General features: G+C 43.3%; 1 protein-coding gene across 1 annotated transcript in view; it reads left to right on the top strand.

The window, feature by feature from the left end:
- The window catches only part of ofcc1 (orofacial cleft 1 candidate 1), a 398,354-nt gene extending 384,827 nt beyond the window's left edge, over positions 1–13,527 (top strand). Inside the window, exon 24 of the mRNA XM_085993614.1 lies at positions 10,217–13,527. Within this exon, the coding sequence (XP_085849740.1) occupies positions 10,217–10,238 (22 nt within the window). The 3' untranslated portion in view covers positions 10,239–13,527. The remainder of the gene's footprint in view (positions 1–10,216) is intronic.
- The last annotated feature ends 4,018 nt before the right edge of the window (positions 13,528–17,545 follow it).

Here is a 17,545-nt window from a genome sequence, read left to right as displayed (position 1 = left end):
GTGGAGTCTGCCCCCTTTCCCTATTTAAAAAAAAAAAGAAAGACTTGTGCTTATATAGCACTTTTCATGACCACCGGACACCCCAAAGCGCTTTACAGCCAATCAAGTACTTTTTGAAGTGCAGTCACTGTTGTAATGTAGGAAACGCGGCAGCCAATTTGCGCACAGCAAACTCCCACAAACAGCAATATGATAATGACCAGATAGTTTTAGTAATGTTAATTGAGGGATAAATATTGGTCAGGACACCAGGGATAACTCCTCTGCTCTTCTTCGAAATAGTGCCATGGGATCTTTTACGTCCACCTGAGAGAGCAGACGGGACCTCGGTTTAACATCTCATCTGAAAGACAGCACCTCTGACAGTGCAACACTCCCTCAGTACTGCACTGGAGTGTCAGCCTAGATTTTTGTGCTCAAGTCTCTGGAGTGGGACTTGAACCCACAACCTTCTGACTCAGAGGCAAGGGTGCTGCCCACTGGGGTAGCTGACACTATTGTATTATTATTCTGCGATGTGTGGAGATACATGTTCCATTCTCCACTTTTTGTACTTAAGAGGGGACATTGGCTAGCGCGACCCCAATAGTGTTCTGCCAACTCACTAACTGTGTCACTGTATCAACCTAACTGCTCTTTCCATTTGGATTTCTACAATGTTGGATGACATTTGTTCCAAACAAGTCTTTTGCCTACAGAACAACAGTCACTGCAGTCTAAAAGTAATTAAGGTGTGATGGTCTTTGAGATGTTTTAATATGAATAGGTGTTTTTTTTATTCATTTATGTGATGTGGGCATCGCTGGCAAGGCCGGCATTTATTGCCCATCCCTAATTGCCCTTGAGAAGGTGGTGGTGAGCCACCTTCTTGAACTGCTGCAGTCCGTGTGGTGAAGGTACTCCCACAGTGCTGTTAGGGAGGGAGTTCCAGGATTTTGACCCAGCGACGATGAAGGAATGGCAATATATTTCCAAGTCAGGATGGTGTGTGACTTGGAGGGGAACTTGGAGGTGGTGGTGTTCCCATGTGCCTGCTGCTCTTGTTCTTCTAGGTGGTAGAGGTCACGGGTTTGGGAGGTGCTGCCGAAGAAGCCTTGGCGAGTTGCTGCAGTGCATCTTGTAGATGGTACACACTGCAGCCACGGTACGCCATTGGTGGAGGGAGTGAATGTTTAGGGTGGTGGATGGGGTGCCAATCAAGCGGGCTGCTTTGTCCTGGATGGTGTTGAGCTTCTTGAGTGTTGTTGGAGCTGCACTCACCCAGGCAAGTGGAGAGTATTCCATCACACTCCTTACTTGTGTCTTGTAGATGATGGAAAGGCTTTGGGGAGTCAGGAGGTGAGACATTTGCTGTAGAATACCCAGCCTCTGACCTGCTCTTGTTGCCACAGTATTTATGTGGTTGATCCAGTTAAGTTTCTGGTCAATGGTGCCCCCTGGGATGTTGATAGTGGGGGATTCAACGATGGTAATGCTGTTGAATTATATAAGGCATTATATAAGTGCAAGTCTTATTCACTATATTATTGCTAAACACTGCAAACACAACTGTGCCAAACGATGTAGAATCCATTGAATTCCCTCTTTGCCCTTATTATTCTTTTCTTTCAAAATACTTTTATTTTTGAATAAATAAAAGGCACAAGAAGGCGCGCTTCTTTCCTTTTAGATTGTGAATGTTACACAAGGGAGCAAGATTACTTTAAACCAAATATTTCTTGATTAAAATTTAAACGGCAGTGCTACATGCCATGAATTATAGTTTACTTGGAGTGTGAAGCATGAAAAATTTATCTCGGCCTTTTCTCTTTCAATATCTAAAATGATGAAACCTGAAGCCTCCAACCCTATGCAACCAGCAACAGAAGATGTTCTCAAACATAGCAAAAATGCTGGGGTTATTTTGTAGGATAATTACAGCATTGTCCCCTAGGCCCTAGTACTAACTTGTTTGGTACACCAAACAGGTCATTCGGACTAATCTATACAGCAGTGATCTGAATTTAAAGATGCCCAATGCTTGATCTGGCTTAAACTTTTCTTGGATTTGGCAGTGCTGTCTCCATGCAAAAAGACTGATGTATCAAGCTTTGAACTAATCAGGTTCTATAATTAGAAATGTTAACCCCACCCCACCCGATGGAAAATGGGTGGGGTGGGTGAACAGTTAAGCCATAGTTGGGGGACTTACCCCTCAGATATATTTATAACTTGTATTTATATAGTGCTTTTACCATGGTAAAACGTCCCAAGGCACTTCACAGGAGCGTTATCAAACAGAATTTGACACCGAGCCACATAAGCAGATATTGGGACAGGTGGTCACAGAGGTAGGTTTTAAGGAGCGACTTGTAGGACGAGAGAGAGGTGGAGAGGCTTAGGGAGGGAATTCCAGAGCTTAGGGCCTCAGCAGCTGAAGACACGGCCGCCAATGCTGGAGCGACGAAAATCGGGGATGCTGAAGAGGCCAGAATTGGAGGAGCTCAGAGATCTTGGAGGGTTGTAGGGCTGGTGGAGGTTACAGAGATAGCGGGGGGCGAGGCCATGGAGGGATTTGAAAATAAGGATGAGAATTTTAATATCGAAGTGTTGTCGGACCGGGAGCCACAATAAAAATACAAACAAGGAAGGCCGTTTGGCTATCTTAGTTATCCACCTGCAAAAAAAAATCTTTTGTCCCCCATCACAGCATCAAACAGTTGCTTAAATACATGTGAGAATTTTACCTCCACTACCTTACCCAGAACTATATTCCACAGTGATGATTCTTTGCGTAAAGAATTCCCTAACATCAGCCTTTGCCCAGTTTGAACTTGTGCCATCCTGTCCTACTGTGAAGGTTACAGCGGTGCAGTCAATTCTTCATCAGTGAATGGCCTTTTGTTTATTTATCAGAAATTCACAGAGAAACATTAATAAAAATAAATTCTCTGTTGGACAATTTCTTCTGCACGTTCAACTGTACTTTCAATCTATTGGGCTGGATTAGAGTGGAAGTTAATTTATGGAGAATCAGTCCTTGTGTACATTGGGATAGAAACGTGGTCTGTATATAAAACTGGGGCAAAGAAAGGAGTATAACATTCACAGTATTCACACATTAGGGGGGAACAAAACCAGGGGCCATCTTCTTCTTAGGCAGTCCCTCAGAACCGAGGATGACTTGCTTCCACATTAAACATGAGTTCTCAGGTGACTGATGAGTCCGATGCGGGACCTACAGTTTCTGTCACAGGTGGGGCAGACGGTGGTTGAAGGGGCGGGTGGGTGGGGTGCTTGGTTGACGTGCGCTCCTTCCGTTATTTGTGCTTAGCTTCCGCTTGCTCCCTGCGAAGAGACTCGAGGTGTTCGGCGCCTTCCCGGATGCTTCTCCTCCACTTTGTGTGGTCTTGGTCCAGGGATTCCCAGGGGCCATAATTATAAGATAGTCACCAATAAATCCACTAGGGAAATCAGGAGAAACTTTTTTACTCAGAGAATGGTTAGAATATGGAACTTGCTATCACGTGGAGTGGTTGAGGCGAATAGCAGAGATGCATTTAAGGGGAAGCAAGGTAAGTACATGAGGGAGAAAGGATTTGAAGGATATTTTGATAGAGTGAGGTGAAGTAAGGTGTGAAGAGAAATAAAAACAGAAAACGCTGGAAATACTCAGCAGGTCAGGCAGCATCCACGGAGAGAGAAGCAGAGTTAACGTTTCAGGTCGGTGACCTTTCGTCAGAATGGTGTGGAGCATAAACACCAGTATCGACTTGTTGGGCCAAACGGCCTGTTTCATGTACTGTAAATTCTGAATGTTCAATTTCTATTCACTTAGCAAATAATCCTTTGCAGGTATTCGCAAATATGGCATGGCATCAACTGCAAAAAAAAATATGGATGATTGGTAAATATGCTCACCGTGGTTTGCACAGGAAATTACCAATCGTTGAAGCTTGAGTCAGAAAAATCGCGTGTACTCCCATAGAGTCTCTAACCACAAGGGGTATGACGAGGGGTGTGTTCGTATACAGACAACCCAACATATAACTAACACTAGTTTGCCACACATAATACTTGTTATATGTGGGTGTTTGTTCAATGTTGGGTTTCATGTCATTTTTTTTCTTTCAGTGCCTCAGATTTCCTGTCACGTTCCCTTCAAAATATGATCCACATTCTGCAATGACTTCCTTCAGCTGCCGGTAAACCCAGAACACCATTTGTGACTGCTATTTCCTCACTTGCGTTCATATTGGAATGAAGGTCATACTGGGAAGTCAATTCGAGACTGTGAAGGAGTCCCGAGTGTGATTGCCTGGCACTTCAATCCTCTGAATGCAAGCGAGGGATTAGCAGCTGCTTCCCAGGGTTAGTAACAGCCTCCTCTTTGCAGCCAGCTTCCCTTTCCCTCTTTCACCAGGCTCTTTAACTTGTGTAAAAAAATGCAGCACGAATGTGTTAATTTGCACGTTAATGGTGCTTGCCTATAATATTGGAAATGGAAATCCATTCATTACTGAACAGTTTAACACAGAGCTGGATTCGAATTGGGACATTTCAAGCTGTGCCTTGTTTCAAGCTGTGGATTTGTCATAGCTAGCTACACACAAAGCCGGGACCATTGAATATCGGTAAAACTGATTTGTTTTTCACAGATTAAAAATAGATGAACAAATTCTCTTCCCTCTGCACACAGTTCTAACATCTCTACCTCGCCAATCAACCAGCTGACAGTTTCCTACATGAAGAGTGATGAGTATCTTCCCTAAATCACAATTAACTTGACTTGAGTTGTGATTTTTTTTTCCAACCCAAGAATTACAACTCTCCTCCAACTCTGGCCTCTTGCGCATCCCCAATTTTCATCACTCCACCACTGGCGGTCGTGCCTTCAGCTGACTAGGCCCTAAACTCTGGACTACCTTCCCTAAATGGCTCTGCCTCTCTACCTCTCTCTCCTCTTTTAAGACGCTCCTTAGAACCTACCTCTTTGACCAAGCTTTTGGTCACCTGTCCTAATATCTCCTTGTGTGGCTTGGTATAACGCTACTGTGATGCACCTTGGATGTTTTTACTACGTGAAAGGCGCTATATAAATGCAAGTTGTTGTTGTTGTATTAATTTGGATGGATGTCTAAAGTCAATTAGGAAAAGCTTGGGGGTGGGGGGGGAGCAGTGAGAGCAGGGCTGCTGCTTTGTGCATTGACTGTAGCCTCTGTTAACTTGGCAGTAGGGTTTAAATTGGATGGATTAAATTTCCATTTTCAGTAAATAATCATAACTAAAATTTGGCTAGTTTGAATCTCCTGATTCTAAAATGGAGTTTTGGCAGAGTCCGGTTAAGCTGCTGTAGACTTTTGCCAGTTTTTCTCTATTTAGAAACGCGAGCACAAAATCTCAACGGACACTCCAGCGTAGTGCTGAGGGAGTGCTGCACTGTTGGAGGTGCCGTTAAACCGAGGCCCCGTCTGCTCTCTCAGGTGGATGTAGAAGATCTCATGGCACTATTTCAAAGAAGAGCAGGGGAGTCCTGGCCAATATTTATCCCTCAACCAACATCACTAAAAACAGATTCTCTGGTCATTATCACATTGCTGTTTGTGGGAGCTTGCTGTGTGCAAATTGGCTGTCGTGTTCCCTACATTACAACAGTGACTACACTTCAAAAAGTACTTAATTGGCTGTAAAGCACTTTAGGACGTCCTGAGGTTGTGAAAAGTGCTATATAAATGCAAGTCTTTCTTTCTTTCTTAGCATCAGCGGCTGGCTGAAGCCCAATAAATCTTATTAAATGTAGGTGGGTGGAATATTGGTCTGTGTCAATACTTAAATGAGTAAATATGGAAGGCCTTTTGTGGGAAGGTGTTGGTGGGGCTGTAGAATTTTGGGAGCCTTGATAAAGACTTTTGGATCCTCTCTGGTTTTGTTGGCTTGACTATAGGGCAAATTCCCAGCACGGAGCCTGCTCGAAGGGGGAATGAGTCAGAGACAAGGCCACAACACTGGGAGTGTGCAATCTGTGAATGTACCCATGTATGTTACTGTCATTTTCTTGGGGCCCCTAAGGTACTCACTTAAGTCATTAAGGCCTAGAAATTCACTATGGCCCCGCCAGCTGCCTAGCGCCCAAAAGTTAGCGCTGGGCGGGAAGCCTATAGCGATCGTCAGATATTCATTGTTAGCGCCCCAATTCGGAAGCGGGCGCTATAGCAGGGTGTGCCCGCCTCCGCTTGGTGCGCTGACACTGAATATCAGCGCTCTTGGCGCCGCTGCGCCAGGCGCTGCGCAGCGGCAGGCTGCGGTACTGCAGGCCTCCTCCTTCTCTTAAGGGGGAGCTGCCTGCAACGGGGAGATCGCCGCTGGATAGTGCCGGCAAATGAGCCCGGCACCACGGAGAAGTGCCGGGCTCGCGGAAAGCAGCCGGCAATGCCGCGGGGGGGGGTGGTGGAGGAGGCCGGGGAAGGAGGCGCGGGCAGGCGGCCGCCGCAAAAGCGGCCGGCCGCACCTTCCGCTTTAAAGCGCCCCACTAAGGCAGCAGGACGGCCCCATTTTCTGGTCGCTGTTTGCGGCCGCAACTAAATATGGGGATCGGCGCGGTTTCGGGGCGGAACCGGGGCACTGCGCACACCGATGACGTCATCGGTGCCGGCGCAGCGCTAACGGCTACCGCCGCCAATACCGCTGCGCTGAATATCTGCGCAAACTCATTTTTGGCGCAAAATCACCCTTTAGGCGTTAACTGGGCGCAAAGCTGGCAGTGCCTTAATGAATTTCTAGGCCTAAGAGTGTGTGGGTTATGACAGGCGTTAAATATTGTCCTCATTCTGCTGATAAGTGAAATGTGTGTGCTTTGACGTTTTCATTCTGGGATAAGGCACTTGATAACACTTTTACCTCTTGCTACTCCTGTGCAAGTTAATTGATGCCATGTGATGCTAATCAACTTCAGTCAGCAAAATACAAAATAGCTCATGCATGAACTGTACAAATCAACTTCTCTAACCAAAGGAGATTAGATTATACCATGTACTCTATCATGGTTATAACCAAACAAATTTAAATCACCTTCGGGAAGTTAAATTATTTACATATAATTTAGCAATGCAATACTTTAATTTGCCAACAAATGGGTTTTAAATGCTTAGCGCAGCTTAATTCAATTAAGATTAGTGGTTTTATCCTTCCTTTTGGGCTAATAAATTGTTGGATTCCAATTCTAAAAAAACCTCACAAAGCGTATTAATGGTTAATGAAGTACAATTGATGGTATAGGTCAATTGTAATGAAGCGGGGCACTGTGCAGCACTGTTAGAAGTATATTCAGGACCTGGCAAATCCATAGATAACATGGTAAACAGCACAAACAAATAAATGTCTCAGCTGTTTTATTATCAAAGACAATTTATAAGAAAACTGTGCGTTTCTACTTTGTACTTTTAGTAGAGGCATGCAATATTTCAAAAATGTGATTCAGTATAAGTGTTTCTACACACACTGAATAATCCTATATTTATTACAAAACTATTCCACTGATTTAGATTTAGATGATAGGACTGAGATAGGGGAAAGAGAAGATGATTTGAGGCAGTTTTGAGACCCTTCTTGAACTCTGGGATTGTTCTCCTTAGAGCAGAGAAGGTTAAGGGGAAATGTAATGGAGGTGTTCAAAATTACAAGGGGAATAAATAAGGGAGAAACTGTTCCCACTGGCAGGAGGGTCGATAACCAGAGGGCAGTGATTTAAATTAATGGTCAAAAGAACCAGAGGGGAGATGAGGAGAATGTTTTTTAAGCAGCATATTGTTACGATCTGGAATGCACTGCCTAAAAGGGCAGTGGAAGCAGACTCAATAGTAACTTTCAAAAGGGAATTGGTATATACTTAGGAAAAATTTATAGGGCTATGAGGAAAGAACAGGGGAATGGGACTAATTGGATAGCTCTTTCAGAGATCCGGCACAGACATGATGGGCCAAATGACCACCTTCTGTGCTGTATCATTCTATGATAACTCACACCACCTGATGACCCATCCCAGCTTCCACGCTCTTTAAAGTGGGCTGGGTTGGAATTGGAGCTGTACTGTTGTAGCCCTGTCTCTGACCCACGCTCCCTTTGAGCGTGGCTCCCTACTGGGAGTGCAGGATCAGTTCATTAGACTTGATCATGTTCTTAGGAAATTGGTCAGAATGAAAGATCGTTGGGAAAAAGGAGAACAACACATGACAAGCTACGCCACCTTGTCTAGAACAGTAGAACCAGAGGACAAGGCCTGTGCTTGAAGGGAGGTAAATTCAAAATTAATCTGTGGAAACATAGTTCAGTGAGCAAGTGGTCAATCTATGGAACAATCGCCCTAGAGATACGGTGAAAGCAGTTAGTATTGATTCATTCAAATGCAAATTAGATAGATTTCTTTCAGAAAATAACATTTTGGGATACAATTTATGAGTAACTGGAGACATGACTTGCGGTAAGTGTAGCATGCTTGGGAGGAAAAAGTTGACTTTGGACCTATGGTTCCCAAAGCTCCGCACCGCTGGGAGTTTTCTCGTGTCATTTCTGGGTCTGTTGTAGACTAATTGATAGAGATTGATAGCTGTGATTAGTCAACAACTCCATTATCATTGTGTCATGCGACTTGAAGTGCCGTAACCTACAGGGCAACAGACCAAGAGCTGGAAAGTGGGATTAGGCTGGATAGTTTTTTTGGCTGGCACGGACATGATGGGCTGAATGGTCTCTGTCTGTGCTGTATAATTCTATGACTATCTGGTAGGAGGCAAACTAGTTGGACCTTGATCTTTTTTTCCATCTAGAAATTCCTATGTTCCTAACTAAAAACAGGAAAAGACAAAGGAGTAAATTCAAAGGAAATGTGCTGTGGTGACTCACATCTCTGTCACACTTTTAAAAGTTTGCCTGAGAAAGTCAGTTTGAGTTGCAGGTGATTTCAGTTGTGATGTGAGTAAATTTAGGGGGTGTTTGCCAGGGATGGAATTCCCTATGTTGGGAATTCCCATATCCTTGGCCTCTTAGAGGCCTAGCAGACCTTCAGAGGCCAGTACATGGTGAAGGTGATTTTCAGGCCCATCATGGCAGCCCAGGCTGATGACTGCATTTGGCCTGGACCCCCAGAGCAGTAGAATTTCTAACAGGGATTCTCCCAATTGTCTGCCATAACTCAGCAAACAATCCACGGAAACTCTAGAGAAAGACGATGGGCTGGATTTTGTCAATGGGGAGCTTTTGGAGGCGGGACTCCCACTTGTTGGGTTTTACTCCCGCCTCCATCGACTTGTGGCCAACCCACGCTATTTTCCCTTGATTGACCTTGTTAAGCCCGCCAATTAAGGGAAAGCCAGTTACAGGTGACGTCAGCGAGTGCCGTTTCATCTGTCAAGAGCTTTTGACAGATGAAATGTCATCGTTTGACAGCTCTGTGAAGCTGCCAAACACTGACAATCTGTCTTCTAAGTTGTGTCTTTACTCAAGACTCAATTAGAAAGCCTTCCTGACCAGAAAGTAGAAGGCTGCAGCTTTTGACAGTTCAGCAGCCATTCTGCTTTCTGTGCCAGTGAGCTGAGGGACTCCCGAGACCTGAAGGGAGGTAGCCTGCAGGAAGAAGTAAAGGTAAGTAAAACTTATTAAAACACTTTACACACACCTCACACACTTACCTCTGCACACATGCACCCATTACTCACCTGCACACCGGACATCTCGGCCCCTCCAACCCCCGCAGACCGACGGCTCGCCTCGCTGACCCTAGCGAGGTTCGGAGCCGTCGGGAAGCCCACACTTCAGGGCTGAAATTAGGGATTAGCAAAAAAACTGTCTGTTAGCTACCTGTTAACAGGCAGTTAATTGGCATTAATCCCTTTCCCGCCTCCTCGAGGTGGGACCCGGCGCGGGTCGGCTACCCGCCTCCTGGCAAGATGGCATGGAGGCGGGTTGGGGATGGGTTGGGCACCCGCCCCCAATTTCTGCCATTTTCCCGGCAGTCCCGCCTCCAAACCCGCCTCCCCAGGGCTGGCAAAATCCAGCCCGATGTTTCAAAGCTTTGGCAGACAATGGGGAGAAAACCTGCAGAAGTTAATAACGCAAGTCCATTGATTTACACAATTTACAGGAAAATGTTTAATATTTTTGTATCTGTTGGAAGAGCTAGTGCCATTCTTTGTATTTTGCCTTTTATTTATTCTGAGTTGCGAATGTCTTTTATCTTTTCCAGATACAATGCCGTGAGACCTTAAAGCCGGAAGACTACAAGGAATAGGATTGAAAATCACTTGTGAATATCTGGATTTATCTTGGGAAACATTTTGTTCACTTTTGTAATTTTCTCTGACTATTATATCAAGCTGTGAATTGTTTGATGTAAACATTTGAACAAGTATGTTCATGCTAATCACTATTAGAACAGACGTCATGCATATTTTAATAGAAACCAAAGCTCTGCAGAATTTAGAATGTACAGGGTTATGTTAATCTGTTTCCAGCAACTAAGAATGCAATGTACTGGGAAGCTGCTTGTTGGCCATTTTGTTTAGAACACTAGTTAGAATTTTCAAACTTTGGAAGAATTTTCACACTTTGTACATCAATTCAGTTTGTCATGTCCCGTGTTCTAATAGGCTCCTGTTTCACTCAGTTGAATACATAAATGATACCTTTGTGAGATGGAGTAACATTACAAATTGAATTATTTAAAGTGAAATTGATTCCACATTTAAGCAGCACATATAAGCATCAATATGACATAACCGCCTGTCGGTATTTTGAGCATATGGTCGAGCAGCAGTAGTTTATTTATTTATTTCCACGTGTACTATTGCAGGGAATTGAAGAGAGGCTAATTGATAGAGCTGACTGGATGACTGAGCTGTGGCTCTGTGGCAGCACTTTTGCCTCCGAGTCAGATATGGTGGTGAGTTCAAGCCCCACTCCAGAAACTTGAACACATGGGCCTTTCTGACACTCCAGCGCAGTGCTGAGGGAGCGCTGCACTGTTGGAGGTGCTGTCTTTTGGATGAGACGATAAACCGAGACCCTGTCTGTCCTCTCAGGTGGACATAAAAGATCTTATGGCACTATTCGAAGAAGAGCAGGGGAGTTCTCCCCAGTGTCCTGGCCAATATTTATCCCTCAATCAACATCACTAAAAACAGATTATCTGGTCATTATCTCATTGCTGTTTGTGGGACCTTGCTGTGCGCAAATTGGCTGCCGCGTTTCCTACATTACAACAGTGACTTCACTTCGAAAGTACATCATTGGCTATAAAGCACTTTGGGACGCTCTGAGGTCCTAGTCCTTGTAGCCTTCAGGCTTTGCGGTCTCACGGCATTATATCTGGGAAAGGTAAAAGACATAAAAAGGTGCTATAGAAATGTAAGTTTGTTCGTTGTTCTCACAATGGAGAAAAAGCTGAGTGCGAGGTGTAGAAAAACAGTAAAACGCACTGATCTATGGAGTTTGTGCTACTGTCCTCTCAACCTATGGCAAGAAGGACTCAGGCCAAAGAGAAAGAAAAAGAAAGCATCAGAGAAAAGCAAAGTTAATTGTTGATATGTTTAAAGTAAGCATTCGACTAACTCCAACCTATTCTTGGTGTGTCCTGTTAAAAGAAGCCCATTAAGAAAGTAGGAAATAAGAATAATTACACAAAAAGTCTGCTGATGATCTAGGAAAATTAAAATTGGTTCAATCTTAGTTCACTGGTACAATACAGGCAGTCATAAATTACGTATTTATTGTGTTATATTATTTCTGTGACTGCATTTAAAATTTAGCAGATAAACAAGTAGGATTTACTGAAAAAGAAATGGCTTTTTAATGCTCCAATTATGTAACCTCTTGAGCCTGAAGGGTGAATTACTGGAAAATTAGTCCTGTGTAGAAGCTGGCTTACTTTCCAGGCATCTTCCCAATAATTTAACTAATAATTTACCCCGTTTGTGCAATATTTAGACAGAATTAATTTATTGTTTTGAATAATTTAGAATTAATTTTTAGCTGTTGTGACACTCATGATATTGGGTTAACTGAGGTCACAAGGTGTCACCCAACAGGCCTCTAGGCGTATGAAATAATCACGAGTACATAAGGCGAAATTTTTCAAGACCGCTGCTGCACCAGAAAGGCACACCTCCCATCATTTTCCGTCCTTTGAAATCGATGGACAGAAAATCGCAGAGTGCTCCTGTGATTTTCCGATGCCCGCTGTATGTGAGGCTCCACTCATGGGTGTGAGAGTGTCAAGAAAACATTGTCCATAAACCCTTGGACAAACAAGCAGACATGATCCAAGTAAGAACAACTTGTATTTATGTAGCCCCTCATTCTCAGAAATGCTCAGAAAGCCTCACCTACAATGAATCATTGTTGATGCACAGTAACAGTTACATAGATAAGTATTGCAGCCATTGTGTGCACAGCAAGGTTCCACAAATGACAATGTACCAAATGACCAGACAATCTGCTTTTGGCAGTGTTGGCTGAGATTGAGGGAGGAATGTTGGCCAGGATTCCCTGGTCATCGAATATTGCTGTAGGATCATTACTGCCCATCTGAACCAGAAAACTAGACAGATGGGGTCTTGGTTTAATGATTCAATACTCCCTCAATGTGCACAAGTCCTGGTGTGGTGACATTGGGTAATTAAATTCAATCTGCTTCTTTCTTAGTTGAAGATTTCATGAAACTTTTATAGCTAGGCTATATTTGGATAGTTGTGTGAAAAACAAAATCATCATTTGGATAATAATGCATAATGCAATCAATTAATAAAATATCAATTGTATGCTTCACGAGGCTTGGTTTTATTTTAAAGGCTCATTTCAGGAGATAATCACAGTGCTTTTAATAATTCCCTACATTACAAGAGTGACTATATTTCAAAAGTACTTCAATGGCTGTGAAGCGCTTTAGGACGTCCTGAGGTCGTGGAAAGTTCTATGTACAGTAAACGCAAGTTCTTTCTTTTTAATCTACAATTCCTGTTACAATTGTCCCATTTACATTCAGGCATTAAAGCATGGATAATAATAAACCCTTATTATTACAAGTGCAGCGATAGATTAAAAGTGGGTGGTAAACTAGTACGAAATCTTTGAGTCCTTGAGTAGAGCAACGTAGAGTCCAAATCAATCATTTCATGAAAAGTAACTGACACAATTTCTCCTTCATCTCTGAACCAAGCACAGAACAAACAAAAGGCTCCTAAAGCTACCAATCACAAGCGTGAGGAAATATCAATAATCTACTCAATGGGCATACTTGAAACTGACTAATATTCTGGCTGCTTGATTGGTATTGAGCTCTTGCCTGATGGCTGGAGCACAGTCTAATGAACTATCCCACAAATCACGGTTTAATGTGAATCTGCTTATACATATTGCTTAATTAAAAGTTGTGATCTTATTAACATGTGCTTTGGCACTGAACACTGAAGATGTAATTTTCCAGTCTCATCTGTGTGAAGAGAACTAGGTTGTAAAAGTTTTATAGATGGCCTTGCCTATTAAATTGCACCTCTTAAGAAGCTGTCATTTAATATCAGTTTTTTTTCTTTTTCTGCATAGCTTATGTCTTTGAAATGGGGGATGGGTTGGTGGGGGTGGTATTTGGATTAAACAGGATCTGTGTGGCACCACGATTCATACTATAAATGGTAACAAGTTCAATTCCCAATTACAGGAACTTCCAATGTTCAATTCTCTTTGTTGGCAAAATTCTACTCACTTTAATTATGGGGAATTTTGACTTTGTGCGATGGTGTAAAATGAGTCACAACAAAGCGGCAACCCATTTACACCTCTCCCGGTATTTATTATCATTGACTTCAACTCGCTTTCGGACATTTTACTCGCGCGCACAATGTCAAAATGACCCCCCCGAGGATTAACTTTGAAAGTTTTTTAAAGGCGTTTGCTCTCTGGGTTTCAATCCAGCACAGACTGATGAAGTAACCTTCCTCTCGCTGCTGGCTGTAAGAGTCCTTAGACAATGGGACCAATTTTCACTTTCGGGGGAGGTGAGAAACTGGCGGTAGCGGAGAAGCCACCCGTTACACGCCTCGCCTGGTTTTACTTTCCATTGAAGTCAATGGACGATGCAGATGCACCATTATACTGGCAAGCGTTCCCAGGAAAGTCTAGGCTAATAAATATTATACCCAATAAAGTAAACACCAGCTCTGGTAGGGCAGCAGGATTTCCACTCCACTGGAAATTATTTTAATCAAGTAATATTTTAAAAATAGAATCACAATATTAGTGAGTTTATTGCCATGAACTTCAATTTAAAGTACTCCATTGTTTTACATAATGCTTTTCAAACAGGCAATATAATGAAATACACATGCCCCTTACAGCAACTCATGCACTACAAAGGGAAGGTATTTATTGTGTAGTACAGGAATAACTAACCTTTTTCCAGAGGCCTGCACTAATAGATAGAAGGAAAGATAGAAAGAAATATTTGTATTTATATCATGCCTTTCATGACCTTAGGATGTCCCAAAGTGCTTTACAACCACTTTTGAAGTGTAGTCACTGATGTATTCCAGAGAATGTGGGCTGTGATTTTGCTCACCTCGGCGGGTCTGTGGCGGGTGATGACTGTGGCGGGTCCAGACCCCACTGCTGGCTCCATCCCGCTCTGTGAAATGAATTTCCCTTGATGGGGCTTGTTAAGCCTGCCCAGCACGTTTCCCGGCCAATTAGAGGAAGCGGGTCTGGAGACGTGTCATCAGCCGGTTTCCTTAAAGGAACCATCTCCAAATTTATTTTGACTTTTGTGCTGTCAGTGTTCTACAGCATTGAGGTGCTGCAAACACCGACAAGCACTGCACAGAGGCACAGAGCTGCACCCAGGCTCTCCCATGACTCCCTCCATATGCTTATGGAGGGAGTCACAGCACACAGGGAGGACTCTTCCCTTCCCATGGGCGGAAGAGACCTCCCCAGGAGATCAACACAGCCTGGTTGCACACTGCAGAGGAGGCCACAAGCAGGGATGTGGTCAGGAGGACCTGGGTGCAGTGCCGCAAATGTTTCAATGATCTCAGTAGATTAGGAAACTTTAGTACAAAGCCGCACTCAATCTCATCCTGCTGTGCCTCTCATCACATCCCCATCACTCTGCCTTCCCTACCCTACTCCTGCACATCCTTACTCACACCAACCTACCTTGCACCTCCACCCATCCCTCTCTATCTATATTATCGCATCCCCATCTCACTACCCACCCCTCACACTCGCCTTCATCCTAGTGCAATCATTCCAACTAACAACACACAAGGGTAGGCACTTGGGTGTTTTATGCAATGTTCATATAAAGTTTCTGTTAATGTGGTGTCAAACATTGAAACCTTTATTGTTAACACTTTGAGTTCTTGGACAGATTTGTTGGAAAATCAGGCACAAGCCAAAAACAATTTGACAAGGGAGGTTAGAAACGCCTCTGACCAGGCAGCACAAAATAATGATGCATGATGAGTTCTTGGATTCTACAGGACATAGGGAGGAATTTTAATAGAATAGCTGAGGGGAGGGTTCCAATTTGGATGGAAGATAAGCACCTTAAGGCAGCGGAAAGGGATCAGTCAAATTTGACAGTGTGTCAGTTGCGAAGTCTTACTGTGGTGCGTGTCGCGCCACATGAATGTAATTAGACTAGCGATGATAGCTTGATAGGAATCATATTAAGAATGCCCGTAATGTCCAAACCTTGGGCACCACTGTGGGTGTATAAGGTAGCCAATATGGGTTTCCTGAAAGATAGTGTTTTATATAAATATACATCATCGCCTGGATATGTTGTTAAAAATAATCAATCTCTCTATGAGCTAAAATTATATCTATGTAAGACCCAAGGAAGAACCACCATGTGTATGTATAATGTCTTGGATGATGAAGAGCCGTTATGCGGATTTAACTTGACAAGAATGTCTAAGTATCAGTGTCAGGTCACTGCCATAAGGTCGAAACAATATACCATCGTTGTTTATAAGGAACAGGGTGTCTATTGTTGGACCACCACAGAAACAAAGTATAAATATGGGCAAAAGAATGCTACAATATGTCTGGTATCTAACAGTACTATGTGTATTAAACATAAAAGGATGGTAAAAATCAGGAACAGGACTATTCTGCCTTTAATGGATCAGAATCTAATGCATGTTAAGGCATCAACTGGGGTAGATGATTTGGGGAAATACGTGTCCATTTTTGGATATGGGTTAGCTTGGATAAATGAAAATCTCACTGAGTTTGTGAAACGAATTGGAGAAGTGGGAAGGACATTCTCAGTATTAAAAGGGAGGAATGATGCTAATGCCAGAATAATAACCTCGTGGGATTTGGGATTTAATCGTATAGACTTAGCTCCATGAGTAAGACTGTGCTCACAAGCTCTGCTGTGGTTACAACTAATGTGTGTGATCATGCTTATGTGGGAGTGGGGAATACGGCCAAGACGTAAACAAAGAAAGAACAAGGGAAGACAATTTAAGCATACAAGGGAACTGTTACGGGATCAGCTTTAATAATGTGAAATGGGGGTATAGACATTGTATTGTAGGGTATAAAAGGGGACTATGTCCGGTCGGAATACATACTGCTCCAACTCTGGTGAAATGTCTGCACATGAATAAACATGAGAGACATTTAAGGGAGGACTGTAAATTTCTAAAAACTGTAATAAAACCGCTGCTACCATGTGGAGATCAAAGTTCAGAACGAATTGTTATGGAATACTAGTAAGTCAGCATGTTCTTTGTTTGTGAAGACGCAAAATGGCAAAGTCAGCAGGGGGTCCTTTGCCTGGTGGTCAGCATGGTCCTTTGTTTGTAAGACCGCATGGACAGGAAGGAGACACTGAGTGAAAAGGAAGTCCTGCCCCCACACACCTCACAGGAACATGAACGTGTCAGGCGGAAGGAACTCCAATCAGGGAAGGTTTGGAGTGAAACTGACCTATCGGAGGTAGGCAGATGGTGATATACGAGTGCAGCCAGCAGAAAGGCCCTATAGAAGAGATACCCCAGAGGCGGGAAATTCAGAACAAAGAAAGAACAGATGAACAAGGAAAGCTGGCCAGTCTATGTTTTTTGACTTATGACTTTTCCTGGACCGATCACCCAGAGATATAGGAGTATGTATAAAAGTCGGACATAGAGCTTAGATATTGTTAAAGGGTACTTTTATGTACGGTTGACTTGGGATATAAATCGCCCGGAGGTAGCGTGTAAGTTGCTGGGGAGTACTTTTATGTACGGGTAAATTGGGAGCATATTGATTGCAAGAGAATGTACACTTGAATTTTGAACTGTAGTGTGAATAAAGACCAATTTTATTGATCTTATACTTATCTGTCATTGTTATGCTTATTCGTAATTCTCAAAGTCTAAACAGTAGTAAGAGAAAGGCTTACAATTTGTGTGCACCTTTGGAAGTGGCTTGGTGAGTTGCAATGAATGCTGAGACATCACAATACCCCCCGCAATGGTGGTGTGAAAGGAATGGCTTGGGCATTGTAGGGATGCTTTACGGTGTT

The sequence above is a fragment of the Somniosus microcephalus genome, chromosome 7, assembly GCF_052327205.1.
Source record: "Somniosus microcephalus isolate GS21.2 chromosome 7, FLI_Smic_1.0, whole genome shotgun sequence".
Classification (NCBI taxonomy): Eukaryota; Metazoa; Chordata; class Chondrichthyes; order Squaliformes; family Somniosidae; genus Somniosus; species Somniosus microcephalus.
The sequence above is the reverse complement of the archived record's forward strand: the minus strand, read 5'-3'. Positions and strand labels throughout refer to the sequence as shown.